This window comes from Balaenoptera acutorostrata, chromosome 5, assembly GCF_949987535.1.
Source record: "Balaenoptera acutorostrata chromosome 5, mBalAcu1.1, whole genome shotgun sequence".
Classification (NCBI taxonomy): Eukaryota; Metazoa; Chordata; class Mammalia; order Artiodactyla; family Balaenopteridae; genus Balaenoptera; species Balaenoptera acutorostrata.
In genome coordinates this window covers 29,169,117-29,189,854 of record NC_080068.1, presented here as the reverse complement: position 1 = coordinate 29,189,854, position 20,738 = coordinate 29,169,117, and the positions used below count along the sequence as shown (strand labels likewise).

Here is a 20,738-nt window from a genome sequence, read left to right as displayed (position 1 = left end):
GTCCTTTTATTATTGAGTTACAAGAATCCTCTAATATTCTAGATGCAAGTCCTTCATCAGATTTGGTTTATTTTCACTTTCTGATGGTATCCATTGAAGCCCGAGTTTTTAATTTGATAAAGTGCAAAGTAATTTGTTTTTTCTTTTGTTGTTTGTGCTTTTAGTATCATAACTAAGAAGGCTTCCACTAATCCAAACTCATGAAGATTTACTTCTACACTTTATTCTAACAGTTTTATAGTTTTAACTCCTATACTTAGGTTTGTGTGTGTGTGTGATGTCAAGAGTGTCCAACTTCACGTTTTGTATGTGGATATCCAGTTGCCCCAGTACCAGTTGTTGAAAATGCTGTTCTTTCTCAATAAATTGTCTTGGGACCCTTGTTAAAAATAATTGACCATAAATATGAGGGTTGTTTTCTGGATTCTTAATTCTATTGTGGTGATCCTCATGTCTGTCCTTATTCTACCATTACATATTTTTTATTGTGGTTTTGTAGTAAGTTTTAAAATTGGGAAGTGCGAGTCTTCCAAACTGTCCTTTTTCAGTATTGCTTTGGTCCTTCCACATTGCTTATATTTCCACATGATGTTTAGGATCAGTCTGTCTACTTCTCCAAAAATGACAGCTGGGATTTTGATGGGGATTGCATTGAATTTGTTGATCAGTTTGGGAAATATCTCTATCTTAACACTGTCTTCCAATTCATGAATATGGTTATCAGTCTATTTACATGTTATTTAATTTCTTTTAATGACGTTTTATAGTTTTCAGTGTACACATTTTTCCCTTGATTTGTTACATTTATTTCTAATATTTTATTCTTTTTGATGCTGTTGAAAATGGAATTTTTTCTTTTATTTTCAGATTGTTCATTGCTCGTGTGTAGAAATAAAATCAACTTTTGTATATTGATCTTGTATCTTGCAACCTTGCTAAACTCATTTATTAGCTTTGATGTTTTTTGTGGAGTCTTTAGGATTTTTTTATATGTAAGATCATGTCATCTACAAGTATAGTTTTACTTATTTCTTTCTGATCTTGATGCTTAAGGGTAACAGAATATGCCACCCCAAATGCCACTTTGGCATAAAGAGTACTGTGAGCTAAAGGCACTTGAAAAACAAGAGGCAAAAAGGAGCATTCTAATCTCCCCTCTTCTTCCTAAAAATAGGAAATGGAAACACCCATATGAAAGATGCCCTGTACCATGAGAAAAGAAACATTCTTTGATTGGGAGCCAAGGCCAAGAGAATTCTGCACAAGCAGACCTTGTTAAAATAATCCTCATCTTCTTTAACCTTCCTTCCTTTATATCTTTTTCCACAATTGCCTATCTTTGTTCAACCCAATATTAAAGCAGGTAGGTTTTGCCATTTCTTTGCTCTTCATTCCTTATGAAGGCTCCCATGTGACCTAAAGCTTATGTAAATTTATATGCTTTTCTCCTGATATTCTGTCTTTTGTCAATTTAATTGTCAGGCACAGCCAAAAAACCCTAAGATAGAGGTAAAAGTTTGCCTCCTACTAGTGCCTTTTCTTTTTCTTGCCTAATTGCACTGGCTAGACCCTCCAGTACAGTGTTAAATAGAATTGGTGTCAGAGGACATCTTTGTCTTCCTGATCTTATGACAGAAACTTTCAGTCTTTCACCATAAAGTGTAATGTTAGCTGTGGGTTTTTCTGTAGATACTTTTTTTAACAGGTTTAGGAAGGTCCCTTCTATTCTGAATTTGTTGAGGGTTTTTTTTAATCATAAAAAAGGATTGGATTTTGTGAAATGTTTTTTCTGCATTTATTGAGATGATCGTGTGGTTTTTATCCTTTCTAATAACAATGGTATTTTACATGGATTGATTTGCAGATGTCGAACCAACCTTACATGCAGAGGATAAATCCAGCTTGATCTGGTATATAATCCTTTTTGTATGCTGCTGGACTGGCTTTGATAATATTTTGTTGGGAATTTTTTGTCTATATTCATAATGGATATTGGTTTGTAGTTTTCTTTTCTTGTGGTGTATTTGTCTGGTTTGATGTCAAAATAATAGTGGTCTCATATTTGGGAATTATTTTCTCCTAAGTTTTTGGAGGAGTCTGTGAAGGATTGGTGTTGATTATATTTTTAATATTTAGTAGAATTCACCAGTGAAGCACTGTGGGCTTCTTTTGTGAAAAGTATCTTGATTTCTAATTTAAGTTCTTTACTTGTTGTGGACCAATTCATATTTTCTATTTCTTCTTGAGTCAATTTCATTAGTTTGTGTCTTTCTAACAATTTTTCCATTTCATCTACTGTACCTAATTTGTTGGTATACCATTGTCCATAATATTCTCTTAAAATATTTTTTATCTCTATAAGGACTGTGGTGATTTCCCTCATTCATTCCTGATTTTCATAATTTGAGGCTTTTCTCTTTTTTTTTTTTTTTTTTTCTTGTTCAGTCTAGCTAAAGGTCTGTCAATTTTGTTGACTTTTTTAATTAACCAACTTTTTGTTTTATTGATATCCTCTATTTTTTTTCTATTTCATTTATTTCCTCTCTAGTCTTTATTATTTACTTCTGTTTGTTTTGAGTTTAGTTAGCTCTTCTTTTTCTAGTTTTGTAAAGTGGAAAGATGTTTCCTATTTTTAAAAATAGACATTTATAACTGTACTTGTCCCTCTATGCTCTGCTTTAGCTGATTCCCACAAGTTTTGGGTTTTTGTATTTTTATTTCCATTCATCTCCAAGTATTTTCTAGTTTACCTTCTGATTTCTTCTTTGACACATTGGTTATTTAGGAGTGTGTTTAATTTCCACATAGTTCTGTGTTTCCCAAAATTTTCTGTTACCTTTAATTTCATTTTCTTGCAGATACCATCTTCTCAGTGATATCCACTACACTGACAACTGTATTTAATATTGAAACCTGCCTTTTTCTTTGTACCCCTACTTAGCACTCCCAAATCCCCTTACCCTGCTCTATTTTTTCCCCAGAATACTTATCACCATACAACTTACCATATAATTTATTATGTTTATTTTCAATTTCTTGTCTCTTTTTTATATTTCTCTAAAATATAAACTTCCCAAGGACAGGGAATTTGTCTGGTTAATGTACTGATGTATCCCAAGTGCTTGGAGCTGTGCCTGGTACAGAGTAGGTCCTCAATAAGTACTCATTGAATAAATAAATGAGTGAATATGTTTTAGCCAAATAACAAAAGGAAGTTTTAGGGCACATTTTAATAAAACATTTGAGTTACTCCGAAGAACATCGTCTCTGTCCATTATTCCACCTGTGACGACTTCCTCTTTAGATTCTCTAGTAAACATACTAGTGTAAGAATGAACAATTTAGTCGTAAAAATAAAAACATGATTTTTTAAGATAAATGATTATTGACTTGGATAGCAAGGCCAATATAAATTTAACCCACTCAAATAAACAACACAGTATAAATAATATTTTACCCTTTTTTCTCTTGTATTTGTGTTACTCAGCTTTAATAATGCTGACATCTTCCTCCATTATTTTATTGCTTTCACTTTAACTTTGTCTCAATTAGTAAGCAGGAAAAATTCTTATACTTAAATCCTATTTTAAAACTAATATTTGGTGTGATCTGACTATTTGAGTTAGCTGCTTCAAAATCTTTCTATCAATAGGGATAGATTTCTTTTTTCTTCTCCTCTTTGCTGGACTGCCCTTTACATAAAGTTAGATACAAATGACGATACTCTATCCAAGCATGAGGTTGTTAGTGCTTTAACGTGGTTACACCATTTAACACAGAAAGTACAAGTTACAAATAGTCAACCTTTAATTATCTAAGAGGCAACTTCCCACCATAGCCTCTTCCTTCTACCCCTTCTTCCCCTTCCCTAGTCCCACCCTTCTCCCCAGTACTCATAAACCCATAACAGAGAAAAAGTGAGGGCCCAGCTGAGTTATGAGTTCAAATTCCCCAGACTGAATCGCTAGCACCATCAACTCTGCTGAAGTGAGATCTTGAGGGTATAATTCTTTGCAATTGATGAAATTGCTAGAGAAGAAAAAAACTACTGTCACTGACATTTGCCAACCTGTTTCTTCACAGTCTTCCAATTGAGCCACTGCTTCACGAGAGGTAATTGAGTGATGACTGAGAGTGAGTGCAGCGTAGAGAATTGCTAGCTCCTGTGGAAATCCATCATGGTGGGAATGCAGAGTTCAGAAATCTAAGGATGCTTACTTTCCAAACATCAAAAATGAGGGTGGATCTGTCAGCATTTGCATTACCCAGGAGTTAGGTAGCATTAAAAGCCAAAGACTTACAAAAGTAGAAAAAGGATAGTATTCCATTTTAAAATAAGAACCTCTAATGATTCTTGCAAGTATATTAGATTTATGTGTTCAATTTAGTACATTAAATGTAAATAAATTATGTATTTATTAGATGGTATGATGTATGTCTTGTTGAACCATGTGTTACACGTTTACACATTTTGCTTTTGAAAAGAAAAATTTGATAACTCCTGGAATAAAGCACATTATGCAGAAATTAGAAAGGCTAAATTCCTTGTGAAAAGATGGTGAAAAGCATTTACCAGTCATTAGCAAGGAAAAAATGTGTTTGGATTTCAAAATATGAATGGAATTTTATACCAAGAAACCAAGCTCTGGCAGTCCTTCTCACCCAGGTTTTAACCAATAGCTTTAAAATTGAACCTAATCAAGACAATAATTCCTTAATCTGCTAATTATCTGCCCTATTAGAGACTTAGCTGAATGCCAGTCTGTGTGTGTGTGTTTGTCTGTGCACCATGTAAGGCTGATATTCTTTATCAATTATTTCACGTATGCAGCTATGATGAATGACTATAGGTTTTACATGGTGGACTGGTATGGAATTTATATATGAATGTCAAAAATGCTAATACTCGGTTTTGTTTGTGGAGGGAAACTACTCATAATTATATTGCTAATGCACGTTACTCACTTATATCTGTGACCCAGGTAAATTGTATTAACATTAGCCTTTTTGATGAGTACACAGTTAGGTTTCAAAGATTGTTGATATAAATCTGTATACTTTGTTATAATAACTTTCTACTCTCTTAAAAAGCAAAGATTCTGTTTGTTGTAATAAACCAATTTCTGTAATACATTAATGATTTTTTCTACATTTTCGTTTTAGGAAATGACAAAAAGATGGAAGAAGAAGCTTCCTATTACTTGGGCTTAGCGCACTTGGCTGCTGGAGAGTATGAAACAGCATTAGCAGTAAGTTCAAGTTGACTTTTAATCACTACCACTTTTAATTTTTATTTTATTATATTTGTTTTATATTTTTTTTATTGTATGTTGTTATAAGGCCAACAGAAACGGGGTGGGCCGGGTGTCAGTGTACCTATTTATAGAGACTAAAGCAGAATAGCACTATTCTAGAAGCATTAAAAATTGGTTTTATTGATGAAAGTTAAATATATGGAGTAATGGGACCCTCCACTCCTATATCACCAAGGACAAGAGGAAATGGGTTTAAATGACAGCAAAAAGTAAATAGTAAAAAAAAAAATTACAGCAAACATAATATGATCTGAGAAAGTTTTCTTAGAAAAAACTGTAGTTAATAAGCAATAGATTGAATTGCATTGCAGTGCACCTTTCCTTTGTGTGTGGGGAGTGGGAGAAGGAGGGCTGCAAAGGTGGAAGGCATTGCTAGTGCCAATCTGAGAAGTAGCCTGCTTCAGGATAAAAATCAGTGTTTGCCTATTTTATGACCAGGCTTGGTGTGTTTGACTAAAAAACCCAAAAAACAAAATGTCAAGAGCTATCTTTTCTGTATTAAAACTGAAATCATTTTTCTTTCATTCTTCTCTTACCTCTAATATATTTCAACTGTAACTTCTTATTGAATTTCACGTACATCTCATGTAATCTATTCGATATGAAGTATTGGCTTTATTTTTCAGCTTTGAGGAGCTCTTGTTGGCTCTTTTAGATATTCATGCTAAATAGCATTCCTGTGATTGTGCTAAATATTTTTCTCTATCATCCTTAAAATTGGGTTTAATCGTAAGAGACTTGGGTTTTCCTGGTTGACCCTTCTACTTAATATTTTTTAGTTAATGACATGCACACAGCAAGGCTGTTGTGTTCCAGGTACTTTGAGGAACACAGAGGTCAACAAGATGCACACTTCCCTTTTGGAGCTAATTTAATGAGGGGGACCAACTTGTAAACAACTATAATTCAAAGCAGGATGAACAGGGGTTTTCTGAGTTCAGAGGTAAGAGTAGTTAGTTTCAACACTGAAGATCAGGAAGGTTGCACAGAAGAGCTTTTGAGGGGCAGGATTTATACAGGCAGAAAGCGTGAGAGTCGAGGATGATAGCATATGAGACACACACACACTCCCACACACTCAGTATGATCATAGTCAGTGGGTTTGAGAAGCAATGAATTGTCATGTACAAGATAGGATACAGTAGGAGATCAAGTTGGAAAATTAGGTGAAAATTAGCTTATAGATTCTCTCTCTCTATCACATGGCAGGCACATGGCAAAATAAATTCAAACAATACAATAGGGTTTACAGTGAAAAATAAATCTTCCTTCCGTCCCTGTACTCAGTCTCAAAGGCAAATACAGTTACAAGTTTCTGGTTTATCCTTCCAAAAATATTCATAGATATGCCTGGCATATAGGTGCATATATATATGTGTGTCCTTTTTGTTGTTTACAAAATGGTAACGTTTTATACACACTGTTCTGTCCCCTGAGTTAACTTCCTCCATACTAATGTATATATAGACATGCCTCATTTTAAAAGGGACTCATAGTATCCCATGGTATAGTTGTACTGTAATGGATTTAACTATCTCCTATTGGTGGGCATTTAGGTTATTTCCAATCAGTTTTGTTTCACGAAGGGTATAGCAGTGAATAGCTTTGTGCCAAAGTGAGAGAAGATCTACAGAATAAATTCCTAAGGGTGGAAATGCTGGTTCAGAGAGGAGAGGAGATGAATTTAAAGATAAATTTATTTTTATTTCTAATCTTCCCTTCAAAGAAGCTTAACAAGTTTATTGTCAAACAACAATAAATGAAGGTGCCTGCTTCCTCAGGAGCTATGTATATCTTTAGGAAATTAGACATATGTATTAATACATGTTGTGAATATTTTTCCAGGCCACTGTTTTTTGGCCTTATTATGAAATTCTTCCATCCTGAACTTTTAGATATGTGTGTGGCCAAATTTATCAATTTTTTCTTGTATGACTTCTGGACATTCTTAGAAAGGCTGTACTCATTCTGTACTTAGAATGAGTACAGCCTTTCTAAGAATTAGGAATTCATCGTAATTCCAAGATTATACTTTTTAATCTTTTGGAGGGTTGGAGGGTCTTGAATGCTTTGTTGGAATGTGAAGCTCATTTTTTAAGCAATGTGGAATGTTTGGTGACTTTGATGAGGTTGGTGGCATGATCTCATTCATTTACTGACAACTGTTTATTGAGCACCTTCTAAGTGACAGACAACATGCCAGGCATGATGAATCTGATCTATAGTTTTGGAAGATAACAGTAGTGGTGTAGGATAGTCTAGTAATGAATGTATTTAAGAAGCAGCATTTGGCATCCAAGTGACAAATTTCTTGATACTGTTACTCCTTTCAGAAAAGTATTGAAATTATTTTTCTGGAGGTAAGGAAACCATAAATCAAATGTGAAGCTCGCATTCATATTAACTGTGTGACCTTGGACAAATCCCTTAAATTCTCTAAGTCTCAATTACCTCAACTAATAAGTATATTTACTTTTTGGAGGGTTGAATGGTGGCCTTAAAAAGATATGTCCACTTTCTAATCCCTGGAATCTATGAATTTTACCATATTTAGAAAAAAGGTCTTTGCAGATGTAATTAAGTTAAGGCTCTTGAGATGAGGTGATCATTGTGCTCGATTTTCTGGCTGGGCTCTAAATCCAGTGACAGGGTCCTTATAAGAAAAAGGCAGAAGGAGGTTTGAAACAGACAGAAGACAAGAAGACATGCCCACAGAGGACAAGTCCCTGTGAAGATGGTGGTAGAGATTGAAGTTGCAGTGCCACAAGTCAAGGGATGCCTGGAGCAACCAGAAGCTTGAAGAGGCAGGAAGGATCCCCTCCCCGTAAGAACATGGTCCTGCCAACCCTTTGATTTCAGATTGCTAGGCTTCAAAACTGTGAAAGAATCCATTCCTTTATTTTTTTTTTAACATCTTTATTGGAGTATAATTGCTTTACGTTGTTGTGTTAGTTTCTACTGTATAATGAAGTGAATCAGCTATACATATACATATATCCCCATATCCCCTCCCTCTTGTGTCTCCCTCCCACCCTCCCTATCCCACCCTTCTAGCTGGTCACAAAGCACCTAGCTGATCTCCCTGTGCTATGCGGCTACTTCCCACTAGCTATCTATTCTACATTTGGTAGTGTACATATGTCCATGCCACTCTCTCACTTCTTCCCAGCTTACCCTTCCACCTCCCCATGTCCACAAGTCCATTCCCTATGTCTGCGTCTTTATTCCTGTCCTGCCCCTAGGTTCTTCAGAATCTTTTTTTTTTTTTTTTAGATTCCATATATATGTGATAGCATACGGTATTTGTTTTTCTCTTTCTGACTTACTTCATTCTGTATGACAGACTCTAGGTCCATCCCCCTCATTACCAATAACTCAATTTCATTTCTTTTTATGGCTGAGTAATATTCCATTGTATATATGTGCCACATCTTATTTATTCATTCATCTGTCGATGGACACTTAGGTTGCTTTCATTTCCTGGCTATTGTAAATAGTGCTGCAATGAACATTGTGGTATATGACTCTTTTTGAATTATGGCTTTCTCAGAGTATATGCCCAGTAGTGGGATTCTGGGTTATATGGTAGTTCTATTTTTAGTTTTTTAAGGAATCTCCATACTGTTCTCCATAGTGGCTGTATCAATTTACATTCTGACTATAAGACACTGATGAAAGAAATTAAAGATGATACAAACAGATGGAGAGATATACCATGTTCTTGGTTCAGAAGAATCAACACTGTGAAAATGACTACACTACCCAAAGCAATCTACAGATTCAATGCAATCCCTATCAAACTACCAATGGCATTTTTCACAGAACTAAAACAGAAAATTGCACAGTTTGTATAGAAACAAAAAAGACCCCGAATAGTCAAAGGAATCTTGAGAAAGAAAAATGGAGCTGGGGGAATCAGGCTCCCTGACTTCAGACTATATTACAAAGCTTCAGTAATCAAGACAGTTTGGTACTGGCACAAAAAAACAGAAATATAGATCAATGGAACAGGATAGAAAGCCCAGAGATAAACCCACACACATATGGTCACTTTATCTTTGATAAAGGAGGCAAGAATATACAATGCAGAAAAGACAGCCTCTTCAATAAGTGGTGCTTGGAAAACTGGACAGCTACATGTAAGAGAATGAAATTAGAACACTCCCTAACACCATACACAAAAATAAACTCAAAATGGATTAAAGACCTAGATGTAAGACCAGACACCATCAAACTCTTAGAGGAAAACATAGGCAGACTCTATGACATAAATCACAGCAAGATCCTTTTTGACCCACCTCCTAGAGAAAGGGAAATAAAAACAAAAATAAACAATGGGACCTAATGAAACTTAAAAGCACAGCAAAGGAAACCATAAACAAGATGAAAAGACAACCCTCAGAATAGGAGAAAATATTTGCAAACAAAACAACTGACAAAGGATTAATCTCCAAAATATACAAGCACCTCATGCAACTCAATATCAAAAAAACAAATAACCCAATCCAAAAATGGGCAGAAGACCTAAATAGACATTTCTCTGAAGAAGATATACAGATTGCCAACAAACACATGAAAGGATGCTCAACATCACTAATCATTAGAGAAATGAAAATCAAAACTACAATGAGGTATCACCTCACACCGGTCAGAATGGCCATCATCAAAAATTCTACAAACAATAAATGCTGGAGAGGATGTGGAGAAAAGGGAACTCTCTTGCATTCCTTTATTTTTGAGCCATTTAGTTTGCCTTGTTACTTCAGTCCTAGGAAGCTAATACATAGGATGATTAGAAAAGACAATTTATATCAAGTTTTAAAAGAGTGCCTGCCTGGTATATAATAAACTTTTGACAATTAGTAGCTTTTATTATTTTTACACTAATCAACTAAGTCTCTGGGCTTTAGTAGTAGTAGTGAATATGGAAGGAAATAGATTCAGAAGTTCTGGGGGACTTGGAATTAGATTAAATCTGGGAGGTGAGGGAGACAGTGGCGTGCAGATGGGCCTAGGTTCCTGGCTGTAGAGCTGCATGGCCTCTGGTGGGGGTTGCCACAGGACGCCCAGCCTTGGGGGGAAATGAGGAGTTCAGTTTTGAATATGTTGTGTTTGAGGAGTTTTTGAGATAGCCAAGGAGAGATCTATAGACAGTGGTATATGTGGGCCTGGAGCTCAAGAGGAGGTCTGGATTGAAGATGCTGTGTAAATTTGAGGCTGTATAAATTTGCAGGTTTTCAGCATATTGAAGTTGTTGAGTGGAGGAGATTTCCTAGAGACAGTTAATGATGAATGAAAAAGTTCTAGGGCCAAGCTGGGAGAAGGAGGTGCCAAGGAGATTAAGCAGTGTCTCTGGAGAGGTAGCAGGAAAACCAGGAATAGATGATGGCATATAAGCCAAGGAAACCAGCGTGTCTAAAGGATAGAAGTGAGCACATTCCTTCTGTCTCCTATCCCGGTTTGGGACTGGAATGAGAGAGCTCCTTGCAGATATTTCCAGTAAGATCTCAACCCCCTCACCCAGGCATGTACCTCACTGAGAGTCAAGGTTAGTTCATTCTTGTCATGTAACTCTCCAGCCAGGGTGGAGTCTTTGGAAAACCAGGCAGGTCAGCTCACTGCTACTGTCAAGAGTAACCTGTGTGGTTGGGAAGAACCAGGGACTTGCTTGAGGCAGAATATTGTTACCTTCTTGGAACACAGCTCACCCAGAACTGAGAATTTGCAGGAATCGAGCATAAGATTTGAGCCAGACCCACGGGCAGAGCTGCAGCGCCAATGAAGAATCTGTTGTCAGGTCTGGATACAAGATGTTAAGAGCAAACTCAAAAAGGCATCAGATTCACAGCTGGAAAACAGGAGGCAGGAAACAGGTACCAGGGAATCACCAGAGAATGGGAATTTGGGGCTGGGATGTGACTGGGTGGAGAATGGGCACGGAACAGTTGTACCTGATTCGGGGCATGAAGGTCTTCCAGCTGGGGCTGATTTTAGAGGGCAGCGTGTTTTTGCTGTTGCACTGAAATTAGTTCCCACAAAACCTGACATCTTGCTTTGATTTCAGATAGATGACCGCATCTTTTCATTCTCTCTAGTATCTTACTTTAGCCACGTTTCCCTCCTTCCTTTCAGATATAAAAGGACATTCTTCAGACTTTTCAATCCCCTTTCAGTTTTTTTTTTTACATTTATTTTATTGAAGTACAGTTGATACACAATGTTGTGTTAATTTCTGCTGAACAGCAAAGTGACTCAGTTATACATATATATACATTCTTTTTCATATTCTTTTCCATTATGGTTTATCACAGGATATTGAATAGAGTTCTCTGTGCCTTTTCACTTTTTTCTTTCTGGACTTGGTGAAGGTGCTCATATAACCTAGTGATCTATTTTCTATTTTCAAACTACAGCCTGTCTTTCCTTCTGCAGCTGCTCTCCGTCTGAAGGCATGGCTTCTAGTTTACAAGATATCTATTGGAAACCCACACCTTATTTAGTGAATGTATTGTAAAAAAAGAATTACATGATCAATTAATAGATAAGATTGATTCCCTGATTGGTTGATTAGGTATCTGCCTGGTTATCTAACCACAAGGTAAATATTCAACACATAAAAAAAGAATTTTTCTTTTGAAATCCTTTTTTATCCTACTTTCCCACCCTGTGTAGTATTACCAACACTATCTTCATCTGTTCTATAGCATCCATGGTGTTTCTGTCACACTGTAGTTCTGGAGGGCAGTAAGAATGCCCTGAAATCAACTTCATCATGTGGGAACCAGCTTGAGAAAGCGTCCAGTTAGATTTAACATTGCCTTTTCATATTCAGTCTATCTCATCATCAATTCTGTACACTGTTTTTATTCTCTCACTTGTATTTTAAGTTTATAATTTGGAATATTTTCAGATTTTCAGTATCTTGCCCCTAGATTCAAGCACTGCCTCTAACAAATTTCTTCTCCCTTCCGGTAATGTTGTTCATCTGTTTAAAGATTTTTACGTGATTTTTTCAAAGAATCTTGGCTTAGAGAAACCTGTCACAAGTAAATATCCCTAATGAATGGTTCTGATGATCTGAAACAGAAGGGACTCTGAAATTTTGCTAATGTATCTCAATTTTAAAACTTTAATTTATTAATAAATGATTAATACATGTAATAGAAGACTATGTTGACAAGTATACGAATAAGGTTTGGTCATCCATTCTTTGCTGACCAAGCATTCTTTACTGAATGACAGACTAGCACTAAACTAAAAACAAATAATGGATTTATTTAGGGCTGAAATACCTACTAATGAGAAAAGGGCATTTGGTGAAGAGAAGTGATAGTTCCTGTAATAAACCTGTGCAGCAGGTCACAGAGACGCTGACATTTAAAGAGGAGAAAGCTACCCACGTATATCAATCAGGTGCTGAGGAAAGAAGTAGTAATTCCCTTTGGCCATCATCAATTTCCACCTGAAAATGTTCCAAGTAGAGTAAATTCTGAATTTTAGAAAGTAAATGTATCTTATGAAGTCCTAAGATTTCAAAGAGAAAAATATTTTACCAAAAATCACATTCAAGACATTATGCAAAGTTGGCCCAGCTCCCACAATCGAATATTGCAACCATAAAGTTATTTTAAGAAAAAGGATGGTCCTATCGTAGTAAATTGTTTTCATGCACGAATTTTCTTTCTCTCTAAATACTCTATTCCACTTCCTAATCTTAGGAACATCAACTTTACTTTGTCTTCGGTACATTCAGTGAGTTATTTGCTTCCCATTGTTTAGTGATAATGTAGCCTATCAAAAATTATACTGTGAAAGAAAAATTCACCATATTGATATTTCATTTGCTTTTGTAGTACAAAATTCTTGTCCTAGTATTTAATTATTCCATATACAAAACAGTAGCTCTTTGTATGTTTGGAGACATGTCAGCATCTTTATAATAACTTAGAATGCTTCTAATATTGGTGTTAGCTTGTATGCATGGTTAACCCCAAATCTCTAGCCTCATCAGCAGCATCCCATAGGAAAATGCATGTAAACGATATAGCAGAAAAAAATAGTTACACTAATATTCTAGCAACTAGCAGATTGTAGATAAATATTAACAATGGAGGGTATGGGTCATATTTGTAAAATGATATATTCTTATGTTTTCACTAATTGTAATTAAATTTTAGTTATTCTTTTAACTCAATAGATGCAAACAAAGACAAAGCTATTATATATCAGCAGGCATTTTTTTTGTTTTGTTTTGTTTTGTTTTAAACATCTTTATTGAAGTATAATTGCTTTACAATGGTGTATTAGTTTCTGCTTTATAACAAAGTGAATCAGTTATACATATACAATATGTTCCCATATCTCTTCCCTCTTGCATCTCCCTCCCTCCCACCCTCCCCATCCCACCCCTCTAGGTGGTCACAAAGCACCGAGCTGATCTCCCTGTGCTATGCGGCTGCTTCCCACTAGCTATCTATTTTACATTTGGTAGTGTATATATGTCCATGACACTCTCTCACCCTGTCACATCTCACCCCTCCCCCTCCCCATATCCTCAAGTCCATTCTCTAGTAGGTCTGTGTCTTTATTCCCGTCTTGCCACTAGGTTCTTCATGGCCTTTTTTTTTTTTTTCCTTAGATTCCATATATATGTGTTAGCGTACTGTATTTGTTTTTCTCTTTCTGACTTACTTCACTCTGTATGACAGACTCTAACTCCATCCACCTCATTACAAATACCTCCATTTCATTTCTCTTTATGGCTGAGTAATATTCCATTGTATATATGTGCTACATCTTCTTTATCCATTCATCCAGTGATGGACTTTTTAACAAAGGATGATTTATTTGATTTGTAATGTTTAAGGCACAGAAAGTTTGGGGATTCTTACAGTTGTTTCCATTTAGTTTTTTCTGTGTTCAACTTGATACCTTCTCCCTTAAAAGTCACTCCATCCTTGATGACAGTGGGTTCTTCATCTAAATGGTAATCTAGCTGACACACACATGCCTTGGCAGATTCTACGGTAACATACATAAAACAAATTTTCCTTTTGGTCACTTTTATAAGTGAAGATTTTTATCTACCGTGAAACCATGATGCAACCCGAATAAACGTGAGTTCTTCATGGCTCTCTTGGTGGAATACCATATTAAAAGGAAAACATCCACCAAGCTAAAAGAAAAGTAATATCAGTTCCTCCTTACTTGTCCTCAAAGAACAAGAGGTAAAGTTCTTAACTCACAGTAACATCTTTTAGACTCTTCTCTCTTTCCATTTAAAATTTTTTTTCAATTTGTCTTTCTCTAGATATCCTGAAGCCTATATCTTCATGTCACTCTCTGGACCCCAAAGTTCCTTCCTGTGTTCCAGTCACACATGGTTAATCACCCCTCTCCCTTCCCTCTCTCATCTGCCTGCTTTTCTCTCTCATGTCAAGAAATTGTGACTCTTCAACAGGCACATGAAAAGATGCTCAACATCGCTAATTATTAGAGAAATGCAAATCAAAACTATGATAAGGTACACCTCACACTGGTCAGAATGGCCATCATTAAAAAGTCTAGGGCTTCCCTGGTGGTGCAGTGGTTGAGAATCTGCCTGCCAATGCAGGGGACACGGGTTCGAGCCCTGGTCTGGGAGGATCCCACATGCCGTGGAGCAACTGGGCCTGTGAGCCACAATTGCTGAGCCTGCGCGTCTGGAGCCTGTGCTCTGCAACAAGAGAGGCCACGATAATAAGAGGCCCGCGCACTGCGACGAAGAGTGGCCCCCGCTTGCCGCAGCTAGAGAAAGCCCTCACACAGAAACAAAGACCCAACACAGCCATAAATAAATAAATAAATAAATAAATAAATAAATAAAAGTCTACCAATAACAAATGCTGGAGAAGGTGTGGAGAAAAGGGAACCCTCATACACCATTGTTGGGAAAGTAAATTGGTGTAGCCACTATGGAAAACAGTATGGAGGTTCCTCAAAAAACTCAAAGTAGAGTTGCCATATGATCCAACAATCCCACTCTTGGGCATATATCTAGAGAAAACTCTAATTCGAAAACATACATGCAACCCAATGTTCATAGCAGCACTATTTACAATAAGCCAAGACATGGAAACAACCTAAATGTCCATGGACAGATGAATGGATAAAGAAGATGTGGTATATATATACAATGGAATACTATTGAGCCATAAAAATAGAATGAAATAATGTCATTTGCAGCAACATGGATGGACCTAGAGATTATCATACTAAGTGAAGTAAGTCAGACAGAGAAAGACAGATACCATATGATATCACTTATATGTGGAATCTGAAATATGATGCAAATGAACCTATCTATGAAACAGAAACAGACTCACAGACATTGAGAACAGACTTGTGGTTGCCAAGGGGGAGGTGGAGTGAGGGAGGGATGGATTGGGAGTTTGGTATTAGCAGATGCAAACTATTATATATAGAATGGGCAAACAACAAAGTCCTACTGTATAGTACAGGGAACTATATTCATAGTTTCCTGTGATTAACCATAAGGGAAAAGAATATGAAAAGAATGTATATGTATATATGTATAACTGAATCACTTTGCTATATAGTAGAAATTAACACAACATTGTAAATTACTATACTTTAATAAAATAAATTAAAAAGAAAAAGAAATTGTGGTTCTTTTTAGCAGGCTCGTTTCTACTTCTTCTATCCCTACTCTTTCCCCCTAAAATTCTAACTCTCATATGCATAGTAGAGGCCCAGTATGGGGGGCTGGTTTGGGGGAGGAAGGAGGAGTGGGCCAGGCCAGAACTAGTAGCTGGGAAAGGAAAGGAAACAAATACTCCTGCAGGAATTGCTTTTGATTCTCTTGCTCTTTATGTGACACATTGTTGAAAACTATATGTGAAAAGAAATGTTAAAAAAAAAAAAAAGGAGAGAACTGGAAAGAAAGTGAAGAAGCCAAGGGTCAAGGCAAAGGAGAGATGGAGAAAGAGGTGCTCTGAGGCTCTATCTGCATTTAGGTCTTTGGTGCATTCATTCACATGCTTCAACTCTGCAAAGTTCTGCACATTTGCAGTATAGGATGATATGATAAATCTTTCTGATGGACCATACCTACTAATGTACATAGTCTGAATCAGTTTGTCTACAGGAGCAATTGCTTCTTCAATCTGCCTTTCACCCTTTCCTATCTTCTTTCAGCTCTGTGTACTAGACTGTGAGAAGTTTGGGACCAGTTTAATAGGGTATCATAATATTTAATTAGAGTTGCCTGGGTGGATACAATGCTCACATCTGTTACCAAATCTGTGATTCTTAGAAGTCTGCATGAAGTAAAGGCAGTAAATGCTAGCATTCTTCAGATAAGGAACTCTCAATTGCTTTTTAGAGAGTATATTTAACAACTCCTTGAAAAGAGAGGACAATGTGAAATGGTTAAGATGGTGGACTTTAAAATCAGCTGATGGAGGATGGAATCCCAGCTCTGCTATCACCTCACCATATGACATTACATAAGCAAAGTGACGTTTCTGAGCATTAGTTTCTTCATCTGTAAAGTGGGGATAATACTGCTCCCTAACTCAGCACAGCTCTGTGAAAATTAAGTGAGAAAACGTGTGTAAAGTTTGTGGCATAAAGCCTAACATATAGAAAACTGTGACTATTATATTACCATTAATATGCGTAAAATAACTAGTTTCCAAAGTGCTAGATGGTCAAACATCTACAAAAATCACAATTTCTGGTTTTTGCTCTAGACCCAAGTATTCCCAAACCAAAAGTTAACATAGGATAAAATGTTAAATGTGTAGGTGAAAGTCTTTAAAAAGCTGTTGGAAGTAGGATTTTATTTAGAAAGTATGTTACATGATAAAGATCGTCTTTATGTAATATAGTTCAAGTGTACATAGCAATATCTCTCTAATTGTTTTTTTTATTGAAGTATAGTTGATTTATTATACAATGTTTCAGGTGTACCAGCAAAGTGATTCACATATATATATGAATATATATTTATTCTTTATATATATATATTTTTTCTTTTCCAGATTCTTTTCCATTATAGGTTATTACAAGATGTTAAATATAGTTCCCTGTGCTACACAGTAGGTCCTTGTTGTTCACCTATTTTATATATAGTAGTATCTGTTAATGCCAAATTCCTAATGTATGCCCCCCTTTCCCCTTTTGTAACCATTAGTTTGTTTTCTATGTCTGTGAGTCTATTTCTGTTTTGTAAATGAGTTCATTTGTATCATTTTTTTTTTTAGATTTCACATATAAGTGATATCTCTAATTGTTAAGTGGTTAAATATTTGAATTGACAGTAGGTTTTGAACTGTAGTCTTTATATGGAAGGTAACTACGGTGTAGAAAGAGCATGTGAGAGTTGAAGTTAGAAGAGATGGATCTTAGTCCTGTCTGCCACATACGAGCTGCTGACCTTAGCTTAGTCACTTAACTTCTTAGAGGCTCAGTTTCATTTGTAAAATAAGGATGACGATGGCAGCTTCACTATATCTTTGTGAAAATCAAAAGAAATAAAAGTATGTTTACACTTTAGACTATCAACAGTTTTCAGATGTAAGGTACCATTATTACTACAGGCTATGATATAATTAGCACTGAACAATGACAGCAGTGATACTCTAGTAGGTAACATTTACTGAGTATCTATTGAAAGCTCCTGCTTTGTACTTATTTTTTTCTTAACTGTAATTCACTAAATGTATCATATGTAAATTACAGAGTGCTTACATTTATCTTTGTAGTGGCACATATTTTTCTAATGGAAATATAATAAACCAACATTTTATGGAAAACTTTTTATTAATTTATTAATAACTTTTCCTTGAGTTAAAAAAGGCATTTATCCAAAAAATAAAAGAAGAAATTTGAGTCATTTCTTAATTTAAAGATCAGAGCTCTTCACTGTCCATTAAATAGAAGTTGTCTTTACTTGCAATTAGAAATCATTACCTAAAGTTGACCCTTCTGTTCCTGTTTAATGGCCTGTTTAATGGCCTGAGTGTCTGAGAGGAGCTCAGATGCTGGCACAGAGGAAGCATGGCCTCCTCCTCCCAGAGGACCTCTGGTTATCATTATACAAAACATGCAGACAGTCCTGTGTGCAGCCAGTGCGCCTCCTGGTCCTGTGTAGTTCATCACCAGCTTGGGAAGCATGCTACAGAGGGCTCGCCGTGCAGCTTGAGACGGTTCAGGTGTAAGCTCAGGGGTCTCAGCAGTCATTTTGCTGCTTTACATCAGAGTTTTTATCCGCCTTATCCTTTTGCCCCGTGACCCACCTCAAGCAGCCTCCTTCTTGGGAATCTAAAGGAGCAGCTGTTCCGTATCCCATACTATCACATTACTATTCCCGCAGTTGTTGCCGTGCAGACCTCTTTCTATTCAGCATCGTAGACCCTCCACACACACCCCAACCGCTATCCAAATAGCACTTCCTTCATTTTCATTCCATACATTTTGCTAAGTAGAGAAATGTTCAAAATATCCGTTATCTGACAAGCAAAAAAAGGTCATAGGATTAGAAAAAACACTGATATAAGAAGAAAATAGTCATATTTCCTAATTTTAAAAAATGGATCTATTTCCAAATCATAGAATTCTATTACTCCAAATTATTAAGCAATAAGTTACAGCATGGTATGTGTGTATTCCATATCTGATCTTATTTAATACCTTTTGAACAGTTAGCCTTATTTGGAAAATAGTATTTTAAGTAGTTCATTAAAAATGCGTTTTAATAATTTGGAGATTATGAAAACATAAAATGTTTTACTAATAATTTTGCTACTGTTATCTCTGTGTTTAAAGTCATGACCTTTCTAAAGCATTAAAACAGATAACCTTAGAGTAACAAGTTAATAAAAAGTTCTGTAGCAAAGACCGCAGACTAGAATCTTAGTAAATTAAATTTTAATTTTAATTTTAAAATTTCCCCGTTAATGGGGAGCTAGCTCTACTTAAACCCTTTTTTTTTTTTTTTTTTTTTTAGGTTTCCTAATGGTTCTTTTTCTTTACAATGTTACAGCTTAGGAAAATAGCATGTGTGTTATTGTGTTTTTCTTCTTTTTAAATGATGAATACATAATGGTATCTCTCATAGAAATTACAGTATTTGTCACTTAAATGACAAAAGCATTACAGAAAAATTTAAAAACTCAAGAAAAAATAAAAGTCTGTATTTTTAAAAGCAGTAATCTGTATGGCAAAATTTATAAGTTGTGGACTTTCACGGAAATGAAAAGATGTTTTATGTCAGGAAAGAAAGTTCATGGCCTAAATGAATATAAACACTGATTTTCTAGTAATAAAATTTATTTATTTATTTTTTAAATGTGAAAGCTGGTTTTAAATTCCCTTGAGATCTAGAATACTACTTTAACCAAAACTTTCTGAATATTATTATTATTTCTTGTAAAAAAAAAAAAGTGCTGCTAGAGTAGCTCTTTACAAAGCTGCTGAAATTTTTGTTTCCAGTCATTTTAAGAAATAGTGCAAAAATTTCAGATATCTGCTTTGAGAGAAAATGAAGAGAAGGATAATTATTTCTATTTGGTTCATTCTAAAGAGGGTGAACTTCAAGACTCTGAAAATTGAGACTCTAATCAACTATCCCGAATAGTGACATATGGAACATAATGTATGTAGACTCCTTAAAGTTCAAGGCCTAGCATATGAAAATGTTCTTTGGAGCAATAAAGCAACCTGCATAGTTCATCACAAGACTAATTGTATGACAGACCTAGGGGCAACGGCACAGCTGTTAGCAAACGTTGATCCAGAGGCCCCCAAAGAAGAGGCATCACACCTGCAAGAAGCCGGGGATGATTATAGGATTAGATGGGTTAAACAACAATCCTGTGCAGATCATACTTCATCATTATAAATCGAGCCAAATTATATATTTTTCCTCTACAACATGGGAGGGGTAACTTCAGAAAGAAAAATGTCGTTCAACATCTTAAAACTTATCCAAAGTATTCTCAAATGTATCTGCAGTGTAGATAGTTTCTTGATCTTCAATTAACAGCTATATTGACTTATAGAGATTATCAGTATAATTAGTGCTCAATAAAAACAATGTATACTAGACTCCAAAAAATAACATTAATCCTATACTACTAATATTCAATCTATATACTTAAAACTATTTAAAAACTATTTTACCCAGGTATTTCAACTTTCTCCCTAAATAAACATGTAAAAGTTTAGTTAATAACTAATAAAAATCGACTTGTTGAAGATTTAATCACCGTTTTTTTCATGAATGTCTTCTTCTGACCCTCTTTTTTTTTTTTTTTTTTTCTAAATGATAATGCTGATGGCCAGGGATAGAGAAAGAGAAGGAAGATAATGAAGAAACTAACCAACCCACAAAATGATGTTCAGTTCCTGAATAACTGA

At 35.6% G+C, this 20,738-nt stretch overlaps 1 protein-coding gene across 1 annotated transcript in view; it reads left to right on the top strand.

The window, feature by feature from the left end:
* Positions 1-20,738, top strand: part of TTC29 (tetratricopeptide repeat domain 29) — a 264,270-nt gene that overhangs the window by 76,426 nt on the left and 167,106 nt on the right. The window contains exon 8 of the mRNA XM_007189384.2: positions 5,164-5,249. Coding sequence (XP_007189446.1) covers positions 5,164-5,249 — 86 coding nt within the window. The remainder of the gene's footprint in view (positions 1-5,163; positions 5,250-20,738) is intronic.